The sequence below is a fragment of the Taeniopygia guttata genome, chromosome W (assembly GCF_048771995.1).
Source record: "Taeniopygia guttata chromosome W, bTaeGut7.mat, whole genome shotgun sequence".
In the NCBI taxonomy this organism is placed as follows: domain Eukaryota; kingdom Metazoa; phylum Chordata; class Aves; order Passeriformes; family Estrildidae; genus Taeniopygia; species Taeniopygia guttata.
In genome coordinates, this window is record NC_133064.1 from 24,989,198 (window position 1) to 25,010,343 (window position 21,146).

Consider the following 21,146-nt stretch of genomic DNA (forward strand, 5'->3'; position numbering starts at 1 on the left):
TGTTCTATAAACGTTATTGTTAAGAAATTTTATCATGTTATCAGGTGAAGATTTGTGCTTCGTTTTTTCATAGTGAATTCTCGTATGTTTTATTATTGTTTATGTAATCTTATCCAGGTTACATGCCAGTTCTGAAGTCTCATTTTGAATTTTAACTGTATTGTGCATTTTTCTAGGTGAACTTCCTGATTCGTTTTTATATCTCTTGTGAGTGGAATCATTGCATTTCTATTTTTCATCATTCTCAAATGTTTTTCAGAAAATCTCAGAGAGAGGTGCCTGAAGCATTCTGACAACCTCTTGCCATTGTTAATCTTACGATTTCTTCAATTGACATCCTTTTCCTTCAAAAGAGTTTCAAGAAAAATGAATCTTTGTGTCATTTGATCAGTTTATCGGTTTGAACTTCAAGTGTTTATTTTATAAGAAAATGTTATAATAGGTTGTTATGTTTTAAGTATTATATATGTATTGTTAGTGTAAGTTTTGTTTTATATAATATGTTAAGGGACATCTCTCCAGTTTAAAGTTTGGGTCCTGGCCAGACCCTGATTTTAACTTGGACAGATGAGTTTGCCAGCAAAATTCAGAGGTTTCTGCACAAAAATGAATGATATGCAGGTCATTTTTGACCCATCAATTCGATCCTACAAATGTTACAGCTGACACAGTTTTGAGGTGAAACTTGCCAGCCCTGCCCGGGAAGGGATGCCAAGGATTTTCACTGGAAACAAATGTTTCAGCTGTTTGCAGACTCTGAAATGCTGTCACAATGTTTCTAATGATCATGCTTTGTTCATTTTTATATATGCTATTTAGAATATCTTTCTTTTGAATTTTCTTGAATTGTTATAGATTTTGATAAGTTTTATGCATTTTATTATTGAGATATTTTGTCTTGTTCTATATTATGGTTTATATTTCAACTTTCTTGTTTCAAAAGAGAAGAAGAGAAAGAGAGAAAAAAGGAAAAAGAAAAAAGAAAAGGAGTGAAGAACTGCCTGAAATAAGGCTGAAATGAGGTTGAAGATTTTGTATGTTTTAATTTCTTGATATAATTATTTTATAGACTTGATTTTGCTTATCATTGAGAAAAATATGAGGAGAGTGCTAGACACTGGACAGATAAAATTGAAAGAAAGAAAAAAAAAATCGTTCAAATAAGTAGCTTTAAGCAAGGATTTTGTTAATGTTTTCACAGAAGTTGAAAGTGAGGTTTTTTAGTTTGCAGACCCTCAAAAACAATTCTTACAGATTTAGAGATGGGAGCTCAGATCATTATTGTGGCAGAGACCAGATTGCTGACAATGTCAGGGAAAGATTTCTTAATCATTCATTTACATTTAAAGAAGAAATATTTTGAGTGGACAATCCAAAGTCGCAGGATTTTTCAATCACGTTGTTAGGGCATTCAGAAGTTTGCACAGTTCGTTTTCCAACACACAAAATGTTAAATGTAAAAGTGAGTTTCAGGGAAAAAACAAAAAAGAAGCCAGGAACCAATGGAAGAAATGACAGTATTCACTGATGGTTTGGGAAAAAACTCACAAATCAGTGGTCACATGGAAAAATCAAAAAACAGGGAAATGGGAATCAAATATCAAAATGATACAAGGTTCACCACAAGTTGAAAAATTGGTAACAATAGTCAGGGGTTTTTCAGTTATTTCAGGAACCCTCAATCTGATCACAAGTTTAGTGTATGTTGCAAATGTGGTCAAACAATTAGAGAAATCGCTTTTAAAACATACAGACAAGGAAATTTTATATTCATATCTATTATGCATGAAAATAATCCTAGAAAAACAGAGAACATTAATAAACACATCAGAGTGCATTCTTCACCTCCGAGGTTTTTAGTAAAAAAGAATGCTCATGTAGATAGACTCACAATGCCCATCTTGCAGACACGGCCAAACATTTTTGAGCAGGCAAAATTGAACCATGCATGTTTTCACAAAAATGCACAGGCATTGATGGGAACCTTTCACCCTTCTGAAAGCCAGACAAAAGAAATCTGCTTGCCAGAATGCCAGTTTGTGCAATCTCCTGTATTTACAGGAATGGACAATCTGAAAGGTTTGTAAAAGCCTTCAGCTGTGGCAAGCTGATGTCACAAAATACCCATCTTTTGAGAGGTTCGAAAATATCCATATTTCAATTGATACATTTTTAGGGGCGATTTTTGCATCATTATATACAGGGGAGACCACAAAACATACCTGCAAACATTTTTTATAAACATTTACATCATTAGGAGTGCAACAAGAAATAGAAACAGATAATGGTCCAATTTACACAAGCAAGGTGCTTGACAAATTTTTGAAAAAACAGAGAGTCAAACATATTTTCAATATTCTTCATTCTCCCTCAGGTCAAGCAAGCAAAGAACACATCACACCCTGAAATCCACTTGGATGGACAGAAAAGGGATGAGGCAGGGTTGAACAAATGTGTTGAATTTTTTAAATGGTTTTTTCTCAAAGCCCACTCTACTAATTGTCAGATATGTTACAAACAGCCCACAGGAAAAACTAAGGAAAAATCCTTTCGTTTTAATCAGAAGTCCAGAGTCAGGACAGATTGAAGGTTCATTTACATTAATAACTTGGGGCGAGGGTTTCGCTTGTGTTTCTATAGGACGAGGACTGAAGTGAATGCCAGCGAGGCACATGTAACCTTATCGGGTGCAGACGCCAGTGGACCTGGACCCGAGAAGCAGAGAGGCAAGCACGCAGACGAAGGCAGACAACAACGCTGCAGACGTCTCGTCGGACAACGATTGATCACCCAGAGACTTGGGGTTTTTTCTGGGAAATCAAGTGTTGTTTGGGTGTTGCTGCATTGCGGGGTTTCTCACAGAGGGTGGGGACATGGACATGGGATTCAGACAGATAGTGTTTATGTGCTTCATTCTTTCACCTGTTGCCTTGGGCAACAGGACAGATTTTCCCATGAGACAACCCAGGGAAAAAGTGTGGGAGACTTTGGCAAAAGCAGCTGGTCTGGACAGCATTTGCCTGACCCATTCGAAACCAGAGAAACCATTTTCAACATGCTTGGTAGGTGTGCCAGTGGAGGGATGGTCAGTCCCAGGGGACATCCTTCCAGGGGTTCTGAAGTTTCTTTCAGACCCTGTGGAGGGATGACATGTTTGGACACAGTTCCTTCCTATGGCTCACTTTGAACCTCTGGATTTGGACATTTTGGGTCAACAAAAATGAAATGGTGCATCAAATTTAATTCATCAGGAGTGGCAAAGACAGATAATCATACAATAGATGTCACTCCGAATCAACCTTTTTATAAAAATGCGTCATCTTGGTGCAATCATACCAAAATGACAAGCAAACCATCCTTTCAACATCCAGCCACTTTACCGAAGGGAATGTTTTTCATTTGCGGGGACAGAATTTGGCCTGCTATCCCTGAAAAATCAAGGGTGGTCCATGCAGCATTGAAAGATCTTTTGTTAACACACAGCAAAACCTTGATAAGAGAGCAAGGAGAAAAAAAATCTGATGAATGAAATGATCCAAATTGTGACAATGATAATGTTAATACCAAGAAAAAAGGCTCGGAAAAAGTGAGTGGTTCTGCTTTCACAGCAGGTGGCATCAAAAAAAGAGCCTTGGTGCAGTTAGATCAAAAGAGGTTGTGGGCAGAGTAAAGATGCCCATGTCATTTCTTTTGCATCGAATGATTTGTTAGCTAGCAGTGAAAAATGAGAACAAAACAGTAATTGAACATCTATTGTAAACACATGGACACACGAGTGAAAATTTAAAGAGGTATCAGAGGACCAAACACACCTGGAGAAAAATTAAATCATAAGTAGATGGTGTGTTCAATTTGTTTCACTTTTCACAGTTGTAGAAAAGAGATTTTGAAAATAGTTGTATGTAATTATAAGGTATTGTAATTCTTCTAATGTTTGTGCTGTCCTTGCCTCAGTGCATGAGGCAGACCATGAACAAAGCTGTCAAAGAGGTGTTCTTGATTCAAAAAGGAAAGGATCCCTTGGACAATATAGTTCAAATTATGATGATGATGTTTCTACCTGGGACAAGTCTCGGAGAATTGCAGTAGCAATTTTCTCATTCCAAGCAGCATCAGGGGTGGCCTTGACACAATTGGATCATATAGCATGGTGGTTGAGGAAACACAGTCATGCCATTTCGTTTGCACTGAGTGACATGTTAACAGACATCAACAGTGCAAGGCAAGCAGTGCTTCAAAACAGGGCGGCAATTGATTATTTGCTGCTGACACATGGGCACGGATGTGAGGAATTTGAGGGGATGTGCTGCATGAACTTGTCCGATCATTCAAAATCTATTCATAAAAATGTAAAACAAATACAAAGTAGTATTAGCAAATTGAACAAAGTTACAGGGTCCTGATGGGATGATTTGTTTATCTTTTTTGATATCTCACCATTGTGGAAAGAACTTTTGAAAATAGCATTTTATATTCTTATAGGACTTGTAGTTCTTCTGCTTGTTCTACCATGCATTTTCGTGTGTATTTGAAGGACCTTGAACAGCATGATAAAGCGGGTGTTTCTGGTTCAAACAGAGAGGGGAGATGTCGGAACTCAAAATGTCCCTCAGACATTTTTAGAGGTTCCAGGCCTTGGTCAGAAGCATTTTAGACCCTGGCAAATAACAGAAAACAGCTGTGATTTTGAGTTTGAACCATGGAATGAATTACCAACTTTAAAGGTGGAACAAGCAGTCACAGAGGGTTAGATGATATAGTAAAAGTAGTCACAAATTAGAGGGTAAAATTTTTTAGTATTGTACAGGGGGGTTTTAACACCTGTACAGGGGGGTTTTACTTTGTACAGGGGGGTCAGGAGTTCTAAGATGGAGGAAAGTGGGCCTGATCCTGTTCTTCCTCCTTCTTCTTCCTTACCTCCATGTTCTTGGTGATGTTGGCATTTTTCTATTGGTTTAGGCTAGGGACACACTATTCAACGTAGATGATAGATATTGGCACATTATTGTAAATATAGTACACGTAATTTCTGGTATATAATGTTTGTACCATCCCACTGAGGGGCAGAGCCCCACACACTGCCCTGCAGGACAGACCTGCGGCAGGGCAGCAGAACTTGTTATAGATAAGCAAAAATAAACAACCTTGAAACCAGCACAGACGAACTATGGCTTCTTCTTTGGCAACGGGGCAGAAAGACAGAGACTTTCTACAATCTCGGAATCACCAATACCCACAGATTCCGGCATCTGAGCACAGCCTGCTCCGCCCTGGACACGATACCTGCCACATAGGCAGAGTCTGTCACCAAGTTGAACGGCTCGGAAAACTTCTCAAAAGCTCTTACCACTGCAGCCAGTTCAGCCACCTGGGGGGATCCCTCCACAAGCTCAACATCAGCTTCCCAAAGCTGAGTCTGTGGATTTCTCCAAGTCATCACCAACTTGTGGGAAACCCTAGAGGCATCAGTGAACACTGTGAGAGCCCTGAGCGCCCTCCGGCTCCTTTTCTCTTGAGGAATAAGGTGGAATTCCTCATTGAACAACTTGTGAGATGGGGCATGGACTGATATTTGTCCCCTATAGCTGTCCAGAGATAACTGGAGACTGGCACTGCTCTGGAGCAAATGCTCAAACATCCCTTTGGTCAGTCTCTCAGGAGAGTTCCTTCCCTCCTCAGAAAGCCTGACTGGAAGGTGGATACATGCAAAGTCACACCCTGCTAATTCACACAGCCTCACCCTGGACTTCTGAATCAGCTTTGCTATTAGCTCTTGTGGCCTAGTGATGCTTTTGGATCTTTGGAGCGATAGGAAAACCCATTCTATGATTAAGAGTGGGTCCTTCTGCCCCTTGATCCATTGGAAAATCAACCTGTGCAGGTGTGGCAGCTTTCCTAGAACAATGAACTGGAAAGGCAGATTTGGGTCACACCGATGTGCCTGCCTTTCTGACAAGGCCTTCTGTACCTTTTCGATTGCTGTCTTTGCCTCCGGAGTCAGTTCCCTGGGGGAGGTCAGCTCCCTCTCCCCCTTCAATAAATTGAAAAGAGGTTCCAGATCTTCATTTGTGAGGCCTAGCCAGGGTCTTACCCAATTTAAAGACCCACACAGCGAGTGGAGGTCTGCTAATGTTCTGGGGTTGCAATTAATCTCTAATTTCTGTGGGACAATAGTCCTTGCAGAAATTTCCAGGCCCAGGTATCTCCAAGGTGGCATCCTTTGAACCTTGTTTCCTGCAATTGGAATCCAGCAGAGGTTAAAACTTTAACCACTAGGTCAAGTGTGTATTGAAGTATAGAGTCATTGGGAGCACACACAAGCACGTCATCCATGTAGTGTAGTATGATGGCATCCTTTCTCTCTGCACGTACTGGAGACAGTAGTGCTGCTACATACTGTTGGCATATGAAAGGGCTGGATTTTAAACCTTGGGGCAAAACTTTCCAGTGGTAGCATTTCATCGGGGCTTCTCTATTGACCGTAGGAACTGAGAATGCAAACCTCGGGGCATCTTCAGAGTGCAATGGAATTTGGAAGAAACAGTCCTTTATATCTAACACAGCCAATTTCCAGTCCTGGGGAAGCATAGCTGGACTCGGCATCCCTGGCTGGAGAGGTCCCATGTCCTCCACAATTTTGTTTATCTCTCTGAGATCGTGGAGCAATCTCCATTTGTCCTTCCCAGGCTTCTTTATTACAAAGACTGGGAAGTTCCAAGGGCTGTCTGTCTCTTGCAGGTGTCCTTGAGCTACCTGCTCCTCCACAATTTTTTCAAGCGCCTCGAGTTTTTCTCTACTCAAAGGCCACTGTGCTACCCACTTTGGGGTGTTATCCAACCACTTTAACTTGTGGGCATGGCGCTCCACAGTGGCTACTTCCAAAAATCCTGGGGTGTCTTAGGAATGATTAACTGGACTCCCCATTGGGACATGGTGTCTCTCCCCCACAGAGGGGCTTTATAGTCTGCCACAAATGGGCAAACACTTGCCGATTTCCCGTCAGGTCCCTCAATTTGTACTACATTTTTAGAAATTTTTGCCAATGTAGTTCCTCTTATACCCTGAAGTTTGCCTGCCACAGGTTGCAATTCCCAGTGTGATGGCCACATAGTTTTGGGTATCACCGTGATGTCTGCACCTGTGTCCAGAACCCCTTCCACCTGAAGATGCTCTGACCCATGTGCTAGGTTGCATGTCATGGAGGGTTTGTCCTCTCCTACCACTTCCGCCCAGTAGACTTCTGGAGATTTTCCTTCTACTGTAATTTCTACTGGGATGGGAATGGCTTGTGCCAGAATTTGCCTCTTTTCTAGATAGAATGGAGGGTGCAAGCAATGTGCCAACAGCATAAGGCTGGATATTTTTCCCTTTGTAGTCATGGGAACTATTTCAGTCTCTGGAGGTGCGTATGCTGTGTCCCCAATAACAAAATACTCACTGTCCAGTTCCATATCGTACGCCTGCAGGTCATGTGAGTTCTTTAGTAGGTCCACTATAATGACTTTCCAATCAGTGCTTCTGAAATGAAATCCTTTGGCAGTCACTAGACGTGGCCGGCCTATTGGCTGCCAAACCTTGTTAGTAATACATTTCACATTTTTATTTTTCTCTCCCTCCCCACCATGGTTCCCACCCTCCCCCTTATTTTTCAAGAGAGAGGTATTGTCACATTTTGGTCCCGCTACATTTATATCTTTGCGCGTAGCGGTAGGCACGCGCTGTGTACTCAGTTTTTTTGTTTGTTGATCTGTCTCTGGTTCTGGTTTTGAGGACAGTTTCTGGCAAAGTGTCCTGGTTTCTTGCAACGCAGGCAGATTATGTGCTGCAGGTGTTTTGATGATCTGGGTGGCTTCCTTGGGGTTGATGCAGCAGTGGCGACGGGCTGTAAGTCTGCTGGTGCTCTATGACTGACAGGATTATCAAGCAGCTCTGCTCTCTTGGCGCATGCTTTGATCATTTGGGCAAGACTAGGTGCTGGATCAAGAGGAAGACTGAGAAGAATCCTACGACAGGTCTCATTGGCATTCCTCTGAGCCATTTCTTTAATCAACTCTGTTTGCACACTGGTGTCTTGCACCTGTTTTTCAACTTGGCTTCTCAAACGATCCACAAACTGTAAAAAACTCTCAGAAGGAAACTGTTTGATGTTAATATAGCTGCCTTTAACCTCAGTGCCTGGTAATTGATACAGAGTCTTTTCTGCAGCAGTACAGATTTTTTCTAAAACCGATCTAGATAACAGTCTGGTTTGTTTTTCTGGACATTGTATGTCCCCTGTACCACATAAATAATGTATTGTAATGGGCTGACCATCAGTGTCAGTGGCTTCACTGGGTGTACACTGTATTTCTTGCAAAACTGTTTCCAAAGCCAATTTCCACTTGTTTTCCCATATTTCATATTCAGAGGATGTTAGTAAACATTTAAACAAATCAGTTATATCTTTCGGTACCATTTCATTTGAATTGAAGGTTGCTCTAATCATACCTTTAAAAATCTCACTAAACCTCCCAAATTCTCTCTGAACTTTACAGATTTCTGTTTTGTCTCTGTATGGGAGAGGTTGGTATGTTCTGGTACCATTTCTTCTCCCTAAAAAAACCACTGGAGCTACAGATGGTATAGATTCCTCGGTAGAGGCAGGGTTGTGTCCCCCCCGCGCCCCCCCCACCCCGGTGAGAAGCAGGTCGCACACCCCCTCTCGGGCTGCCTGCTCCGCGGTGGAGACTCGGGCCCCGCCCCAGCTCTGAGCCGCTGGGCTGCCGTGCCCTGCCCCCGCCCTGCTGTGAGCCGCTGGGCTGCTGTCCCCTGCCCCCGCCCTGCTGTCGTCAGCGCTGGGGCGTGGAGCTGTGCAGGGGCCGGCCCCGCCCCTGTTCCCGGGGCAACACGGGGGCTGGCACTGATAAGGAGGGCGGGGTGTTGCTGTGGGAGAAAAGGAAGCATCGGAGGAGGGGAGGGAGGAGGGGGTGGGGGCTGAGGGGGAGGTGGAGGGCGGGGGAAGCAAAGGAATGCGAGTAGGAGGGGGAGTGGGGGGTGGAGCGGCCAGCACCGGTGGAAGCACTAGGCTGCCGCCATTATCCGGCCGCGTGTGCTCCAGAGACACTGCGCTGCTCTTTAAGACAAACTCCGGGCTACATTTCTCGGAAAAACAAGGTGTTATAGGGGGATAAGGGGTGGGTGAGGGGTTTTCAGGGCTGGGATATTGAGGAGGTGGGCAGGAGGGGGAAAAGGGAGTATTAGAACTGTGGTTCTGCATTGGTGTGCTTTTTCCTGCTTCCAAAATCTTTTCCCGTGCTTGTAAAAATATCGGAATAAATTGAGAAACTTTATGTTCACCATTTTCGACTTTAAAAGTTTATATCTGTCCAATTTGATTCCAAAAAGAAAGTGAATTCAGTTCTCGCACAGTAAAATTTGGTATTTCTGTCTGTAGCCAGCACACAAATCGCAGGAGAAGCTTGTTAGAGAATGATACATCGTTTAAATTATTGCTAAGATGTGTTACTATACTCTATTGTTCCAGCCATAGCTTTGTACCCATGATCTTAATCGTATCACTGGTCTAGTCTCTACCAAAATTAATAAACACAGCACGAGTGATGCGAATTTCCCTCCGTGGAAATACGAGGGGGGGGGGGCAGAGGGGGAGGGGCGCTCGTCCCGCCACTTGCCGGACCGGTTCCAACCCTCTCCTCCCGTGTCTTTTCCCCCTGGAACGTGGGTATACTCAGCCCACCAGTTCCACGCTGACTTGCAGAGAGCCCCTGGCACCCCCTCTCGCAAGCAGCCTCCCGCAGCCACTATGGTCAGTCCTCCCAGCCAGGCGCGGTCCCGGGTGCCGCAAACGGAGAGCTCACCAAGCCTGTGAACTGCAGGGTTCGTCTGTGAAACCTTCTGGGGGTTCCCTCTCCAGTCGGCTCTCCTGGGGTACGCAGGCAGAGGTCCCCGACTGTCCCTGTCACTCAAAGCTTTTAAAGGCAGCTAGAGTACCAGGGCAGTTGACTGTCCCAAAAGCTGTTGAATTCCACCGCAATAGGGGGTCCAGCTTCTGCGTGGGCTCAGAGGCAGCAAACGTTGGGGCGCCAACTGTAATTTCTATTGTTTCCCCCCCACTACGCAGCCCCCCGAATGAATCCGACCACCTCAGAGATATGGGGCTGTGAGGGGAGGAATTCCAGGAGAGGGAAAAGTATTCAAAAGAGGCTCTTACCCCAGGGAAGTTGGAACAGCTCTCTTTATTCTGTGGTGTCCATGGAGAGCGGGGCAAAAAAGAAAGAGCAGGAAGTTTCAGGGGTCTATATAGGTTTTGGACAGGGTGGGCTCTCCTGGCTCCCCGCCAACTCCGTTGGGGCAGGAAGGAGGATCCAGGGGTTATCATGATCAGAGCCACAGAGGCCTGGGGAAAGGGGGGACAAAAGGGTGTCCGGGAGCTCACCGTAACAGGTAGCAACTTATTAAGAAGAAACTTACAGGTAAAATTAGGAATCGGGGTTATACCAGAAGCAGGGAAAATGACAGCTAAATTTTTAAAATTAGCCCAAGAGGATGAAGAAAAAAAAAATTCACAAGGAAGTTTGGGCTGTGGAAGTGTCATGGTTTGACACTGGCATGATGCCAGTGCCCCCTATGAAAATGTAATCTCTTAACTGAATGCTGTGAAATGCGATCGAGAACAGAGTAAAGCAGGCCCAAGCCTAATAACAAGAAAAACAACTTTATTAAACTACTACCACTATGCTACTATAAAAGAGGGGAAAAAAAAGAAACACACACAATTCAAAATGAAAACCTTCCAAAGCATTCCTCCTCCCACCACCCAACTCTAACAGAGTTTCCACCCTCCAGATAATCAACACCCAGTCCACCTGCAGGGAGAGAGGAGTCTCTCCTGTGCCACAGACCCCCCAGGAAACACAGCTGCCACATCCTGTGCTTCCATGTCACCACATGGCACCGCCCGGAGAAAAAAGTTTGACAGTGGTGACCCTCTCCTTTCCACGCACAGTGCTCTCACCACCAATGCATGGATGGACAGACTGCTTTTAGGATTTTTTCCTTTCAAGGATGCCCTGCCAAGAGGGGAAAAAAACAACAGTTCAGTTTTTTATTTTTGGGACCACAGTTCCCCCCCATTTTCCCCTGGGACCGAGGGTCCAAGAACAGAGATCTTCTTCTCTTCTTCCTCTGCAAAGACAGGGGGCACCACCACAAACCTCCTTAACTTTTCTCTGTTCGCTCCACTTCTGTCTTTTCCCAGCTGAAGCAGGTCTCTTTGGCTCACCAGCATCCTCCTAAAATACAGTCTCTCTTGGAGGAGAAGATCCGTTCAGTCTGTGGCTACTAAGAAAAAGTCTAGCGAAAAGCCACTCCATCATCTCCTCCCACCTAGAATTTCTCCTTCTAACATCCCAGGTCCCAGGCTGTCTCTCTTCCTCTCTTTTTCAAACCAAGGAGGAGAAAAATTTCACAAAGCTTTCATTTCTCAGGAAGGGTTAAAAGTCCCGACTCCCAGAGATGGCTCGCTGCCCAGGCTCCAGCTCCCACAGCCCGGCTGGGCACCCTGCGGCCCCCCCGCTCTTCTCCTTCCTCGCGGTGAACTGCTGGCAAAACCACCGCCGTCTCTTTTTCTCTCTTGGGAGAGAGAGAGACTCTGGGGGGAACGGAGACATCCCAGATTTTCTCCACCCTTCCATCTGCAGGGGGCCAGGCCAGTTCCAGTCCCTCCACCCTTGGGCCTACCTCCGAAGGCCACATGGCTTCTCCCCTTCTCCACCCAGCTCGTGGCCGGGCAGGGGAGAGTCCTGCACTGTCCGCTGACCAGAACAAGAGAGAGCGAGTTCCCCTGGGAATTCTGCTTTTAACCCCTCTGTGTTCTCAGAGGCGTGTCTACCTTCAATTGGTCAATGTCCAAATTGACCTCTTCTTTCCGGAAAAATTCTTTTTCCGTGTCAAACCACGACAGGAAGGAAATAGGGGAGGATTAAATATTGACCCTATAAGGGTCACAGTTGAGAGAGAAAATTGTCCCATACGTGTACATCAGTATCCTATCTCATTAGAAGGACGGGAAGGTTTGAAGCCAGTAATAGAAGGACTAATAAAGGATGGGACAGTAGAACCTTGTATGTCTCCTCATAATACCCCTATTCTCCCAGTAAAGAAGCCCGAGGGGAACTATCTTTTATTTTCCAGGGAAGTTGAAGTTGACGTTAGAGATGCTATTATAAAACTTTTGAATTTTCTGCATGAAAAAGGATTAAGGGTATCAAAAGGGAAACTGCAATTTGTAGAACCAGAAATAAAATATCTTGGACACTTAATAAGTAAGGGTAGCTGGAAACAACTACGAGAGAATTTCAGGAATTTTATCTCTTCCCCCTCTCTCTTCAAAGAGGGAAATCAGAAAACTACTCGGATTATTAAGATATTGCAGATTATGGATTGATGGGTACACACAATCAATAACATTTTTAAAATAGAAAATTAACAAAGGAAAATTATGTTAAATTAGAAGAGTTGAAGTTAAAACTGGCCTAAGTACCAGCTTTAAGCTTACCCTTGTAAGAAAAACCCTTTTCATTTGCACATAAATGTAGAAAATGGAGTAGTTCATGGAATTTTCATACAGGAGTGGGGAAGAGTAAAGAGACCAGTAACTTGTTTTTCAAAGGTGCTAGACCCAATAAGCCTCGGCTGGCTAGTATGTATTCAAGCTATAGCATCCTAGTAAAAGAAGGTTGCAAGCTTACTTTTAGAAGTAAACTAATTGTGTGTACACCTCATGCAGTCTGAGGTGTGTTGAATCAAAGGGAAGGAAGAAAGAAATTGAAAAAGGGGGGAGGGATGATTGACAGAGTCTGGGATGTTGGAATGTGGCGTGATGATGTCTTGTTGCTAGAAGAGGACAAAAGCTTGAACGCAGTCTCTGCATAAAGGGCAGAGAAGTGTTTTTGGTGGCTTAGTGCCCAAAACCATCCAGACGTCCATAATTATTTGCTTTTTACTGTCTCGTAGTGTCCTAATCCTCATTGTCCAAATTTTTATTGTTGCTCGTTTTCCACACGGGCCCCGGGCCCCCAGGCGCCGGCTAGCAGCTGCCCGTGGGTTGCCGGTGGTGAGCAATGCACGCTGCTGCCCCTGGATCTCTGCTGAGATTACCACGTAGCAGTGAGTTCGCTGTGACACGGGCAGCGCTGCTCTGAGTGCACTACTAGGATCCGAGACAAAGAGACAAAAAGAGGACACCTGTGTGCAGTCCGAAGAAAGTTGTATTTCTCAAACCCCGCAGGGACAAGTGACCCTGGGCGGGTGTCCGGTTACAGTTTTTATAGCGGGTGTAGGTGAAAAGGTGAGGCCAATAGGGACAGTGTCCAGCTTGAATACATTACAGGTCAAATCCAATGGGAATAACTCAGGGGAGGGGTGAAGGCTCGGGGGAATACAGAAAGAAAACTTTTTAACTTCAGATTCCCAAAACCTTTCACCTTTTGCGCAACTGTGCACTACCACTTTTATTACTCTAATTTTATTACTATTTTTATAACTAATTTATTACTAATAAACTTTTTAAATTTAAAAAAAACCCAAGTGATTGGCGTTTTTCACAGTGAAGCAAATCCTCTCTTCCACCCCTTCCCATTTCGGCCGAGCCGCCATTGCCACTTACTGCCCGGGCTCGTGCCAGAGCGCCCCCTGCAGCCGTGTGGAGATCATCTCACCTGCCCTACCCACTGGGCAGCGCCCCTGCTGGCTGTGACCGTAACTACACCAAAGGGGAAAAGTGCCTGCAGCCGAAAAGGCTGTTACTGGGTTCCTGGTTCCTGGTTCTGTTATTATTAATGCTGTAGTTGTTGTTTTTTTTTGTTTGCCGTGTTATACATACTAGTAAAGAACTGCTATTCCTATTCCCATATCTTTGCCTGAAAGTCCCTTAATTTCAAAATTATAATAATTCAGAGGAAGGGGGTTTGCATTCTCCATCCCAAGGGAGGCTTTCTGCCTTCCCCAGCAGCCACCTGTCTTGTAAACCAAGACAAATACCCTCACTCCCATCCAGGCTCCTCACCTCTGGCCACCTGCACTCATCATTTACCTCACATCAACCATCAGACTGGATCAGGAGGCCCAGAAAGTCAAAGGCAAAATCCAGAATCAATTTCATACTTGCAGCTGCCAAGACATTAGTCTAAGGGTGCATGTTGAAAGGTACACCTCTGAAAGTGTGGCAAATTTAGTCCTGGTTCATCCTGGGCTATAAATATGCCATCCTTGGGTAGGACTGTTCTGGTTTGGGGTCATACCTTAACAACTTTTTTGACATGCAACTCAGCAGTGGTATTATTACTTACACAGCACTGGACATGTCTTTCAGGAGAGCTTTTCCACTGCCACCTTAATAGCAACTTTTGTCGTTATTCTGCCTTTCACATAATTTAGGAGACAATTTTTATGATGTCAGGAAAATTAATTCACAAACATCAGAGGTTTATGTCCAAAAAGGAGACAGAGGAGTCTTTTTTACTTTCAAATAAAGGTAGAGGCCATGGGGCATTCCCCTGGGGTCTCTCAAATTTTTGGAGGACGCAGCCTTCTTTTTATCCTAATTTCCTGGCCGCATATCCCTTCTCTCTTTCCCCATTGTCTGAGGTACTTGAGAGGTACAGACTTCCCGATACACCTGATACCAAAGATTTCCCTCTAATGTATAACCCTCCTGTAGCCAGATTTCTGAGAGAGAGAGGACATGATTTATATTTAGAGTGAAGGTTGAGCTACCCCCAGTCTAGGCCTCAGATATGGGCTTTGGCAAGGCCTTTAAAGCCTTTGATGCAGTAAGAAATTAGTTGTGGTGCAGTTAGAAATTGTGTTAAGGTAGACATAGTATAATGGGCTTTCTGGGTGTGAATTGGTATAGGGCTGCAGTGTGAAACTTTAGGCACTTTAAGATAAAGACAAACAATGTTTGCTTGCCAATGAAAGTGTGCTCACAATTTGTAAACTATGTTGAAGTGTGTATAAACTGCCATTTTATAAACAATAAAGGAGAACGTAGCATTAACCATATTGGCTTGATCTGCATTTGTCCTGTCCAGCATTCCCTATTTTATAAGAAGTCCCTTGCTTCTCCCTCCCTTTTATTTTTTAATTCTTATGGAATTTAGGGGTTTTCCCCATTGTTTCTTTCATCTTTCAATATCCAATTTAATTTATCAGCAAACCTCAAGTTTATTTGTAAAAGCAAATATCTTTTTCCATTAATCAATCAGTGGAATCCTTCCCATTGTTTCTTTTATCTCTCAGTGCTAGGTTTATCTACCAGCAGACCCATAGCTTGTTTGTAAAGACAAATCTGTCATTCCTCTAAACGACTAACCATTTTAATGGTCTTTTTCCATTTCTATGATGCTTCTGTGCAGCTAATGAACTTTGCTTCAACAATGTATATTCTTTGAGGATTAAGATCATAAGTTTCATCCTTTTTGAGAACTGAAAGGATGCTTGCTGAGCTCACACTGTTTCAGTACTACAGGCTTTGGCTCTGTTTCATTTTTCACCAGAAGTTCTTCAGATACAAGTAAAAACAGTTTTAGGTTTATGTTTCCTATGATGCAATTACACAAAAGGGACTGGAGAAAAGAAGCCAATAGTATTGTAATATTCTAAAATGCTTTTTCTCTGATGCAAAGTTTGCTTTTGGAAGGTCTGCTGTTCATTCCAGGAAATGTAACCAAATCTTACAGACTCCCTTAAACTGTAGTTTTTAAATTGCTTCAGTTGATTCCTGATACAACTCAGTGATGTGGTTTTCAGTATAATTTGTCTTCAAAACCCCACACGAGAGAATATGATATTATACCTCCAAGCCAGTGAATCCTAGGCTGACAGCCGGGACTGCACTTTCTATGACTCCTGTCTTCGAATAATCTTTCTGTGATTCATTTTCACTTCAGTATTTCAGCCTATTAAAACATTTTGTATGTTTTTAATCATCAATTCGCCTTGTAATTCTGAAACTTTTCTTTTATATTGATGTCAGGCTGTGAATCTGAAGAATTGTATGGGGTTTGCGAGGACAGGTTTTGGTAGCAGGAGGGCTACAGGGGTGGCTTCTGTGAGAAGCTGCTAGAAGCTTCCCCCATGTATGGCAGAGCCAATGCCAGCTGGCTCCAAGACAGACTCACCACTGGCCAAAGCCAAGCCAATCAGAGATGGTAGTAGCACCTCTGGGACAACATATTTAAGAAAGGAAAGAAGTTATTGCGCAAAAGCAATTGCAGCCAGAGAAGAGAGGACTGAGAATATGTGGGAGCAACAGCCCTGTAGGCACCAAAGTTAGTAGATGTGAAAAATGCATATTTTATGATTGGCTCTTCGCAAATATTAAATTGAATACTATATGAATTATGGAGGGTTATTTTGTAATACTGTATTAATCCTTTTAAAGTAGCGTGTTAAATATAGTTTTAGGTTACAACATAATGTTAAAATAGAAACTATGCGATGTAAGATTTTTTTTTTACTAGCTCAAGAAAGGGATAAGATAATCAAGAAACTCTTCACACAGAGATAACAGCAACAAGAAACCTGAAGAGTTACAGCCTCCTTATCAGAAAAGACAAACATTCTTCCACCTTCTCTCCGTCTTTATGGAACCACCAGGATTAAGGGGAAGAAGTTGACAAAAACCAGAAAATTTCTTAATTTGCAAGGAATTTATGCATCATGTATGAGATATATGAATATGCAACAGGCTATTGCTTTTAAAGGTTATTCCTTTGTTCGCAAGGCATGTTTTTGGCAGCTTAGTGCCTGAAAACATCTGGACGTCCGTAATTCTTTGTTTTATTGTCCTTTGTGGTCCTAACTCTGATTGTCTAAATTCTTATTGCTCTAAATTTTATTACTGTTTTTATGCTATTAAACTTTTAAAAAATTTAAAACAAGTGATTGGCGTTTTTCACAGTAGAGAAGGAGGGGGAGGAGGTGCTCCAGGCACCAGAGCTAAGAGTCCCCTGCAGGAATGGTGAAGACCATGGTGAAGCAGCTATTCCCCTGCAGCCCATGGAGGTCCCTGGGGAAACAGAGATCCACCTGCAGTCTGTGGAAGACCCCAGGGTGGATGCACCCAAAGAAGGTTTTAACCCCATGGGAAGCCCATGCTGGAATGGACTCCTGTGCACCTGTGGAGAGGAGGACCTCCACACTGGAGCAGGTTTGCTATTAGGACTTGTGACTCTATGGGGGACCCACACTGGAGCAGCTCATGAATAACTGGATCTAAAAGAAGAATCATGGATATGGGGACAAGGTTTGAATTGCATCACCAAGAGAGAAAATACAGCATTTAAATATCTTCTAGGGAAAAAAAAAATCCAAACCAAGGACAGATCTATTAATGAAAAAAAAAACAAACAAACCCCTGCCAGGTGAGGCTGCAAGCAAGAGAAGGTGGGGGAAGCGGGGAGGAAAGGGAGATAGGCCACACACACCAAACCAGATTGCAAACAGAAACGAACACGCCCGAAGGGAGGGGGGAAGAGGGGGAAGAGAAGGGGGGGGCGAGGAAAAGAGGGGGGAAGGGGGGCAGGGAAGAGGCGTGGACTTTACCTTGCATCCCAGCTCAGCCACACAAATAAATTGTGCAGCACATCACGCTTACCAGAGTCCATCGCTCTCTACAAGTAGGGTAACCTCCACTCCCCATCTCATGCCTCTAAATCCTCCCGCGGTGGCGGCTCCGCCTCTCCAGATTTCACTGCCGCATAGGGCTCACTCTCCTGGCTTAGGCAGTGGTAGAGCGGCGTGCCTAGCCTCCTTTCCGGCCGCCATCTCGCGTGTTCTGCTCGATCCTCATCCCACTCCCACAAACCCTCATCTCCCCCCGCTCTGGCACCGCTGCTTCCGCTCTAAGAAGGTACAAAGTAGATGGTGGGGAGGGACTAGGGTGGAATTTGTTGCGCGATCAAGGGCTGGGGGTTAGCGGGCGGCTGTGATTGGGGTAAGACAAGGCATGGCATTTACGGGCAGGGCCTCAGGAGAGCAGAGCTGAGCTGAACTTCGGCGGCACTGTGTGTGGCAGACCGACCACCCTGTTAGGGCTTGGACGGCTTCCCGTCGGGTGTGCGAGTGTAGTGAGGGGTAGCTGCAGAGCCCCTTGAGCTCACCTACCTTACTGCCGGGCCCAGGTTGTGGCCTGGGCCGCCGAGTGCTTCCTGACCTGTTTTGCGTGGGTGCTCTTGTTGCTTCCACAGATGAAAGAAACGATCATGAACCAAGAAAAGCTTGCTAAGCTCCAGGCCCAAGTGCGCATTGGTGGCAAGGTAGGAACTGTCTCTCATTCCTGCCTTCAGGATTGTGTGTCATGGTCTGTTATAAATGAATGTTCTGATTTAATAATTAAAGAAATTTATTAAATGATCAAAGTATAAATTTGGAAAAAAAGAAAGCCACAAGCTATTAGACTCTGAGCCAGGTGATCAGTGTCAGGGGGACTTAGGACTTGGCCTCTATTGCACCAAAGTCCCTGTAGGTCTCTGAGGGTTAGTTCTAAGCGGTCCATTTTTATACAGTCTCTCAGGCTTTGGAAGGGGGTCTTCTTTAGCATATTATCACGTTTTCCCGGAACTGGTGGAAAATTGCTGGAATCCTGTCAGGTGAAAATTTTTGGGATAAGCTTCTGATGATGCCTATCAGAAAGCCTCCTGCTGGGGTCTAGTCAGACGAGAGATATCCCTTGGAATATACATCTCTGGCGACAGTGTCTCCCTGGTGTTTTGAATTTCTATCACTTAGCTTGCTTGTTGCCTGACACTGGTTTTAGTACACAAAATGCTGTGGTTTTTAATTTCATTTAGCACAAATTATTTTATAACATATATTACATATTACATGATCCATACACTGGGCCTCTGATGTGGGATCCTGAGAACTCGGGTGGGGAGCAGCCTTAAAGACTCCTGCCTTGGCTGGACTGTCCTTGAGGGAAGATGCACTGCTGCAAGGATCTCTAGTCACTTCAGGAGAAGCAGAATGTAGGAGTTGAACCTCCAGCCTTTTCTGTTTGGATTTGTTATATTATAGCTAACTTGTAGCCTATATTCTTATATAGGCTATATTAAAAGGCATCTGGGATGGGACAACCCTGGATGTATGTACAAACTAAGGAATGAAACGTAGAGCAGCACTGCAGAAAGGGACCTTGGAGTCCTGGTGAATGGTAAGTTGGATATGAGTCAGCAGTGCCCTGGCAGCCAGGAGGGCCAGACGTGTCCTGGGGTGCATCAGGCACAGTATTGCCAGCCAGTCAAGGGAGGTAATTGTCCTGCTCTGCTCTGCACTGGTGCAGCCTCAACTCGACTACTGTGTGCAGTTTTGGGCACCACAATATAAGAAAGTGTTACGAACAACTGTTTGAGAGTGCTTAAAAAATCAGCAGCAAGGGTATTAGTAAAAACCAGATTTAATATTAAGTGACAGCATGACAAAGTTTGTTGGCAAGATTCACTCTATTACTTACTAGGCAGTTAAGGTACACCAAGGAAAACAAGCAACAACAAAACCAAACAAAATCCAGGCAATCAAACCAGAAATGAACTGAGAACTATCTAGGGGGGGTGTGGGGGTATGCATGTGTGTGCGCATGTGACAAAAGGATAGTGAGGGCAAGGATAAAAATGAATACGGCCTAAAAGCTTAACAGCACTCAAGGTTAACAGTACTTTACGCTAACTTATATCTTAAACCTAAGAAAACACAGGAACAACACTTAACTTATACCTTAACCATAACAACCGAGGAATACATTTTGCAGCATTTAACTTAGCTTATAACTTATGACTAAACCTTACTTACAGGCCTAACCTACTTAGATATCTAAGGTACTTAAACATCTAAGAAAGCAGTATTTCTCCCAGATTTCTTATAGCACATGTACACATGTATGCACACAAACATAAGGAATCAGTGTAAGTTACCTGTGAAAAATTTCCCTCAAGTGTAAGTTAAATATTAATTTCAGATGGCTTTGCATCTCCTTAGTGGGTGAAGGGTCAGGCCTCGAGGAGTGGGGGTATTGTCCCAGGACTTGTCATCTTTGGGCAATCCTCTGAGTACAGCAAACATGAGAGTTTGCTGGGTCTAAGAGGCCCCACTCAGAGGGAGGTTGCTGGTCACAGCCTGCTGCAGTCCAGAAGAGCTCAAAGGGTCTCATTTTGGAGTGCTGTTTATAGGGTCACTAGAGAGTAGGCTTTAGTCATAACAGTGTTTCATCCTGGCCACAGTTTGGGTCGGCGCTTTCTTTGAAAGTGTTAGAACAGGGATATTATGCCATTCAAGCAAGGAAAACAGTTTCCAAGGCTGTTCATAAAGAAAACAGGAGCTCATTAGACAGCAGCACTTCCTGGGAGCAGACAGTGTTTCTGATAAGCTCAAGAAGAGCTGAGCCTATGTGCTGTTTGTCAAGACTGAGGCCTAACAAGAGTTTCTCAGATCGCAGTGTGGCCTGGAAAAAGGGGGGGATGCACCACCACAGAAAGACATAAAGCTACTAGAGAGCATCCAAAGGAGGGCTACAAAGATGGTAAAGAGTCTAGAAGGGAAGCCATACGAGGAGTAGCTGAGGTCACTTGGCTTGTTTAGACTGGAGAAGAGGACACTGAGGGGAGACCTCAGGCTACAACTGTAGTTGCAATCTACAACTTCCTCACGAAGGGAAGCGAAGGGCAGAAAGTGATCTCTTCTCTCTGGCAACCAGTGATAGGACCCAAGGGAATGGCATGAAGCTGTGTCAGGAGAGGTTTTGTTTGGATATCAGTAAAAGGTTTTTCACCCAGAGGGTGGTTGGGCACTGGAACAGGCTCCCCAGGGCAGTGGTCACAACTCCAAGCCCATCTGAGTTCAAGAAACATTTAGACAATGCTCTCAGGCACATGGTGTGAATCCTGGGGCTGTCCTCTGCAGAGTCTGGAGTTGGACTCTGTGATCCTTGTGGGCCACTTCCAGCTTAGGATATTCTATAATTAAGATTTGAAGTAAGTAGACCTTTAACAGTAAATGATCTTGGGTATAGTTTTCATAATAGACTAGAGAGCTATATTCCAAATTCTCATGACAAATCTTTAAGATGTCCGTGTCTGTTTTCTTGCTTT

General features: G+C 44.1%; 1 protein-coding gene across 2 annotated transcripts in view; it reads left to right on the forward strand.

Moving 5' to 3' along the window:
* Nucleotides 1–17,616: 17,616 nt before the first annotated feature.
* The window catches only part of LOC116806881 (transcription factor BTF3 homolog 4), a 69,342-nt gene continuing 65,812 nt past the window's right edge, over nucleotides 17,617–21,146 (forward strand). The window contains exons 1-2 of one of the 2 annotated variants that reach the window (XM_032744696.3): nucleotides 17,626–17,914; nucleotides 18,252–18,320. In XM_032744696.3, the coding sequence (XP_032600587.1) occupies nucleotides 17,708–17,914; nucleotides 18,252–18,320 (276 nt within the window). In that variant the 5' untranslated portion in view covers nucleotides 17,626–17,707. Of the gene's footprint in view, nucleotides 17,915–18,251; nucleotides 18,321–21,146 lie in introns of both variants that reach the window. The other variant, XM_032744697.3, reaches the window with a different exon arrangement.